At 37.6% G+C, this 7,448-nt stretch overlaps 1 protein-coding gene across 1 annotated transcript in view; it reads right to left on the reverse strand.

The window, feature by feature from the left end:
- Positions 1–7,128, reverse strand: part of SVOPL (SVOP like) — a 92,937-nt gene extending 85,809 nt beyond the window's left edge. Inside the window, exons 1-4 of the mRNA XM_077144195.1 lie at positions 7,047–7,128; positions 6,776–6,867; positions 4,172–4,270; positions 1,213–1,284 (exon numbers count right to left, since the gene is read on the reverse strand). Coding sequence (XP_077000310.1) covers positions 1,213–1,284; positions 4,172–4,270; positions 6,776–6,867; positions 7,047–7,128 — 345 coding nt within the window. The remainder of the gene's footprint in view (positions 1–1,212; positions 1,285–4,171; positions 4,271–6,775; positions 6,868–7,046) is intronic.
- Positions 7,129–7,448: the final 320 nt, after the last annotated feature.

The raw sequence follows: 7,448 nt of genomic DNA on the forward strand, positions 1-7,448 counted from the left end.
TGCTATAAGATAATTTTGCTTTTGATAATTATTGCAATTAAACACTTTCAAGGCTTCTTGGCCATTTATATTTCTTCCTTAATAAAGTACCTGTTCATGCTTATTTTTTCTCTCTCTTTTGAGATACTTGTATGTCATATTCTGGGTTTTGGGTGGCAGAGTCCCCAAGGATAATGTTTTCCCTTTGGCCAGCCGTACAGACGCACATAAAGATGAGTCTCAGGCACCACTGATGCTTGAGCGTGTTTATTCTCCCAGGGCTCTTACAAGAAGAAAAGCAGGAGCACTTGGTGTCGTGGGTACATTACAGTTACGTAAACAGCTGACCAGGAGAGTTTCCGTGCAGAGATGACTCTCAGAATTTGGAGAGTCTTTCCCCTCTTGTACTTGTATCTGTTCCAGGTCAGTTACCAGGTGCTTTTCATAAAGGAATTATAAGCTATTTTTATAAAGGTAACCCTTTTTTAAGGTTTTGAAAGTTATGTTGGTGGGTTGCAGCAGCCCTGCCACATGCTTTATTTTCCTTTTAGCTACTATTGATTTGATAAATATAATGAGTCCTTGGAGGATACCACATGGTGTTTCATATTAGTTTATAAGGACTTATTTAAAGTACCTTAATAGATTAAATATATTAAAATTTATCAATATTATTAAATATTAATATTATTTATTATTAATATTTACATATTTAAGGTACTTTAAAAATACAGCCAATTCTATTAATGTTTTCCTTTGGATTTCTCTCTTTGTGTTTATACTTAGAAAGGTCTTCCCCACCAGAAATCAGGTAAGAACAGATGAGAGATCTGGATTTGTAATCAGAACACATAGGTTTATGACTTGACGTTTAATCCTAGCTGGTCTGTAACTTTGAACAAGCCACTTAGTTTCTAATCTATACCAAAGTTAAGAAATATGTAGTTGCTTAGATGTATACTTGCAAATTTCCACATTCTAATATATTTTAACTACGCACATGTATCAACTTCAAACTGGACTATAGTGGATCAGATGTGGGGACAGGTACCTCTGGAAAAGATGAAAAAACAAGGAGACAAGTCTGGAATTCAGATGTTGGAGAAGAAAATTTCCCCACATTCTATCTTGGGTATTGATAGAGAAATATCCATCAAAGAGAAGCAATGGTGATTTTGTAATGAAAGAATACACAAAAGAAAATTCCAAATAATACTTTAAGGGCCAACCTACCTTCCAGCGACCATATCTGTCAGCCAGGAGGCCAAAGAGGATGCTGAATACCATATAGCCAAAAAACACCATCTGGAGGTGGCAGCAAGAGGAAAAATTATTCTCTAAGCAGTTTTTGTAATGTGTGAATTTCCTGTTTTAAGCACCATTCATCTTACCCAAAAGTATGTTGGAAATGTATGAGGGGTAGAAGTAAAAGAATGGGGTTCACAAATCTCTCTCTCCTGACTTCTGTTTAATGATTTTAGGGCTTCAGACACTGATGCTTACACTTCTTGTTTATGCACAGGGCTGTTTCCTTGGAGACATTGCCATCAGATGGAAGCAGATGTCCAAGGGGCAGGTAACTGCCTTCCCTTTGAGCCAAGATAATTGTTTTATCTCTTCTCTACTCAGATGTATAATTGTAAATTTCCATTCTAACTTAAAAAATATCTTTATTCACTCAAACCCTGCTTTATTACACACACATGAGTTGATGCCATTAGAAGCTATCTTCCTTTATGGTATTACAGGTAAACAAACTCTAAACAAAAACCAATCAGTTATTTTAAAAAAACCCTGCAATATAATTATAAATCTTAACATAAACCTACTTTCTTTTTACTTTTTCTTGCAATGATGCCTCCTACCCTGATAAATAAAATTCCAGGACTAGGATATGATACCAGGAATTTTAACTCAGCCTGAGTTGCTAGCTGATGTCTATGCCTTTAGGCTACTTATTTTGCTGCCTACAAACAGTTCCAAGCTTCAAAACTGCTTTCTGTCCAGTAAGATCCCTGACTGATGCTTCCAGGAAAATCAAAAGAAATGTGGCAGCCTGCATTTCTAATACCTTTTCAATGAAAAAAAAACTGTGTTTCTCTCCAGCTGCTTATGTAACTGAGAAATTAAAGAATGATCATAGTCACTATATCATTATATAGATATTCTCTTTTAGTTTCTGGTATTTTGGAGTAGACAGAGGGAAATACCTGAAATCTTTAAACTGTAATCCAACTGCCTTGATCCCCGACAATGATTGTATAGCCTTTATCTTGTGTCCTTTGGATTATAAAAACCTTGTGACTGACCCTCCCTTGTACCCATTTTATCTGCTTTTTTTTTTTTTTTTACTTTGGGGGCTTGTGATCATTAAAGACAGCCCCTAATATTTATTAATGAAGGGCTTTGGGTCAGCCCAGAACTAACCCACCGCAATTCCAAAGTTATCTTGATAATTGAAGCTGGATCTAACTAAAATGGGCCCATCTGACATGAGCAGGAGCTTAGACTTTAACCTATAAGTCACCAATACCTCTTATAAAACAAAAACTTATGCCCATCATCATATGAATCAATCTGCACATGCTCAACAATTAGATCATCTCTAATTACATCATCAGAAACATTTTGTTCATTATCCTAAAACCTGCCCACCTTTGAATACTATAAAACTATCAGAATTATTGAAGTTCAGAGAGACAGATTTTTGGGCTGATAGGCCACCTGTTCTGCTTCACAGCTAGAAATAAATTTTTTCTCTCTTTGAAACTCCTTTGTCTCAGGAATTGGTCATTGGAATGCTTCGAGCAGAAAACCCATTGCATTTTTTCTGGTAACGCTTGCTTTGCTTTCTTTTCCTTTTCCTTCTTTTCTCATCCCAGGAACGACAAACACATTTATTACACAGAGAATTTCAAAACATCATATGTATTCTTGAATCCCAAATACAACGATTTTCCCCAATGCACTGTACTTTCTAGGTTAGACATTGGTGGGAGAAAAAAGCTAGGGCTTTCCAAATCCCAGTCCTGGGGTAAATGTTGCAACATAATAAATCACTCCTCAGCAAAGTGATAAAAATAAGGACAATATGATATATTTTGCATAAACCTAAAATTACTAAACGTGAAGAGCTCGATTTATTCTGGGATAATTTTCTTCCTAATCGTTGGTATTAACATGCCCATTTTCTGAAATAATGCTAGTAGTCGATGCCAGGATTTTCTTCCTCTTCCTTTTTTCCAATGGTCATACTTAGAAAAACACTTTAAATCGTAAACCACTATGTCAACCACTCAATAATTTTTTTATTCTACTAGTTGGTGAATATTGATTTGAGTGCCACTAGAAATTATCCAGTTTCTGTTGTGGAACCAGAAATTATCAAACTCCCTCCAAGAAGAAAAGGGTGAATAGCTTTAATATCTCTCTTGTTGATGAGACTTAAATAAAAAGAAACAGTGCACAAACTGTCAAGGGCAGAGAGGAAACTAGCTCTTTGACTTAAAAGACTTATGTATTAGGTGTCGTGTTGTAAAATAACTATATTAATAAGGAGACTGAATTGGAACTCGATTAAACTAGGCTAGGGAATTAATAAAGTTGAAGTAGACAATTACATAAGATTGAATTTAAATTTTATTATATTCTCTTCTCTCCCATAAATGGTAGGTTTTTTCTTTCGTGTTTTCCTTCCACTCAGAATAAAGAAATAAAGGCTTCCTAACATTGAGATGTTTACTATTAAAACTGTCTGGAATGTAAACCTTGAGTCAAAGCTTGTGCAAAAACCAAAGCTTATAAATGCTGTAACCCTTTTAGAGACAGTCACAACGCAATCAAGTTGAACGTACAACACACATGATTTGGTGATTAAGTCGCTATGGTCTAACTAATTTCTTAATGACCTGACGTAACCTCTGACTCAAATCTGTGACTCAAGGGTCATTTTTCCTGATTTGCATATCTCTTTACTGGGCTCTTGCTAGGAGCTAGAGAGTAAACACTTCAGGGTTACATTCCCTACAGGGCTGGGTCAAGGGCAGAAAGGCTTTGAATGCCAGCTTCAACCTGCAAACTCATGAGCTTTGGAAGTCAATGAACCAAGTGGGGAGGTATCCTTCAACTCTGTGCTCTGTGGGAGAGGGGAAGGGGAACAGCGCCATTCACAGCATAGGAAGCAGGTACTTACTGTGGTCACCAGTGCCACCTGCCAATTCTCCAGCTGCCATTCACAACGGATGACAGGAGACACAACAGCTATTAACATGATCTCCATGGCCTCAGCAACCTGGGGGGAAATGCCATGTCTAAATGCTGGCTTGTCATCACCTCTTCTGAGGACTGCCTTTGTCATACTTCCAAGCCTTAAACTCCTATCTCTTCCCACCCCCCACCACACCCCCATTTAAGTAACACATATTATGTATCCACCTAGCACTATGGGTAGGTAAAAAAAAAAAAAAAAAAGTATAGAATTTTACTTTCACAGATGTAACATTTATAATTTGAATGACTTGAGAAGGCCTCCAAAGTTTATGGTATATATTCACTTGGTGATATCGCTGATCAATTCATTTGCATTTTAGATACTGTGAAGGTGTTTGGGAGGCACAGGGCAGTCATTTAACAAGTAGGTGAACCTAGCTAACCACCAGGATCCACATAAACCTAGCTTTGTTGTTCTATAATAATCACCATGAAGATCTTTGGACATGCTATTTGCAAATGTGTTTTTAACAGAGTCCCTGATCTCAAGAAGCTGGGATGGGGAGGCAAGATTTCATGAAAGATGGAAAACAAAAAGGCAACATATTAAATCCAAAATAATTAGCTTTTTGTTAGGAAGGAATGTCTGTTGAGCAAACAGTGTAAGATGTGCTACTAAATATTTCTTTCAATACAAAATTTGAATACCTTTCTCTATCCCTATCTTGCAATGTATCACGAGGTAAGTATATCTCCCAGGGAGAGGAAGAATTAGATGTTAAAAACTCAATGAAAGAATAACAAGAAATAGATGCTAGAATTTAGGCACAGGATAATGAAGATTAGTTTCAAGGAAGTCAGGACAAGGGAGGAGACAGGTAGTGTAACTGAGAAATCAGGATTTAAGGGATGATTGTGATTATTGAATCATTAATCTTTTTTGCTTTCTGGTATATTGGAGTAGAACGAAGGAAATTCCTGAAATCTCTAAATTGTAATCCAGCTGCCTTCATCTCTGATAGTGATGGTATAGTCCTTATCTTCTGCCCCTGGGATTGTAAAAACCTTGTGACTAACCTTCATTTGTATCCAGTTATCCAGTTTTTCAACTTTAGAGTCTTGTAACCGCTAGACACAGCCCCTAATATTTATTAATGAAGAGTTTTGGGTCAGCCCAGAACTAATCCACCACAAATCTAAAGTTATCTTGATAACCAAGACTGGATCTAACCAAAGTGGGCCTGCCTGACATGCGCAGTAGCTTAGACTTTAACCTGCAAGTCATCTATACTTCTCTGCCATTTTCTTACACACTTTCTGTTCCTAAGCATGTAATCAAGCCATACATGCTCAATAATTAGATCACCTCTAATTACATCATTTGGGGCAATTGTGCTCATTATCCTAAACCTGCCCACCTTTTTCTCTAACAGAACTATCAGAATTATCAGTTCCGGGAGACAGATTTTGGGCCTCTAGGCCATCTGCTCTCCTTCTATGCACCTAGTAATAAAACTCTTTCTCTCTTTGAAATGTTGGTGTCTCAGGAATTGGTTATTGAGTGTGTCGGGTAAAAGAGTCTACCGCCTTTTTCCAGTAACAGTAGGAGCATGCGAGGAGAAAGTCTGGCAACTTGGTCAAGAAAAAGAAAAACAGACTTGGTCAAACCATACTAGAAAATTAAATATACAAAATAGAAGTGGAGATATTTGGGTTGAAGATGGAAGGACTTGATAGTAAAACCCTGCTCACTGATACCTACTTGCCCCTTGAAATATAGAATCTTAATCTAGAGCCTAGAAGAGACCTTACTTTGTAGATGAGGAAATATTCTCAGAGTAGAACTAGGTGGCAACTAGTCTTTCTCTCTGTGCTGGTGCAATGCTTTTGAGAGATGCCACAGAAGTTCCCATGTGCTACTTCCAGCTCATATTTCTCTTCTTCCTACACTTTTAGTGGAGTGGAGAGGGTCAGAGTTCTCTAGTGTTTAATTGCTGGGCTCCCTGTTAGGCATCCTTACCCATCTACCTGAACCCTTGTTATGTTGAGTACTTGGTCTAGATTTTCCATTGCCTCATAATCACTGGCTTTTTGCATCTCAATGAGGGGTTCTTAATACTGTCTCAGGCCAATGGTTTTGAGTTTGTCTATTACCACTGTGAAAACCCTGGTGTTGAGCTATCACTCTTTTTCCCTCAAAATCCCAGATGGTAAATAGCAAACCTTAAGGGTGTCTCTTAAGTGATCTAGAAGTCTGTAATTACAAGAGGCAGCCCAGTTGATTCTCATGCATTAAATGTTTAAGAACCATTATGTCCAACACTGTGAGTTTACTCCTCTTTACCCAATACTTCAATTTAAACTATCTTTACAGAAGTGGCACAGATAGTCATTTGCTCGTAATCAAACATCTGCCAAAGATGGATGAAAATCATTTTGGGACTGTCCAATTCATGGCATTCCTCCTCTCTTTCACCCTCCTGCACCTCTGAATGAACAACCAACACCTGGAGATCAGTGATAGATTCTGTGTGTCTAACGGTGTCATTAGCTTTGAAGAATTACCTGATCTCCAAAGAGCACTCACCCCAGTGCTGCCCATGATCAGAAATAGGGCAATGTGGAAACGTCCAAATCCAATAGTCTCCACTGCATCTTCCACAGTGAATGTCTTTGGCTCTACCAAAGAAAGAAAAATGAAAGGAACAGCTTCTGAGGGGAAAGGAATGTCTGGGCAGTTATTGCTCACTTTTGGAAGATGTTGGAAAACTAAATCATTATCATTACAAAGACTAGTAAACACATGGGCAAAAATTAAGCAGCAACTTGAGTGCTGGAGACTTCTGTGATAATCTTACCCTTTGGCTGTGGCTCTGGGGCTGCCAGGCTCAACCTCCGAAGGCTGATGATAGTGACTGGCTCAGTCTGCTGAGTCACCATTTTCTAAACACTCGAATTCTCCCCCACTGTTTCCCTGATAGAAGTGATAGAGGGAAGAAGGAAAAAAATACTAATAATGGTAAAAAAAATAATAATAATAAAGGTTATTGAGTACATATTACATACCAGGCATGTTACATATAAGATTTCATTGAATTTTCATAACAATCTTATGAAATAAGTATTTTTACCTTCATTTATGCATGACTTCTGGAACTATACTACTTACTGTTAAATTCTTTCTCTACTAGCTATTAGCTGTGTGGCTTTAGAGGAATTTGTCCTTTGTGCCTCCTCATTTCCTCATCTCTACAGTGCAG

Source organism: Tamandua tetradactyla, chromosome 1, assembly GCF_023851605.1.
Source record: "Tamandua tetradactyla isolate mTamTet1 chromosome 1, mTamTet1.pri, whole genome shotgun sequence".
NCBI classification, from domain to species: domain Eukaryota; kingdom Metazoa; phylum Chordata; class Mammalia; order Pilosa; family Myrmecophagidae; genus Tamandua; species Tamandua tetradactyla.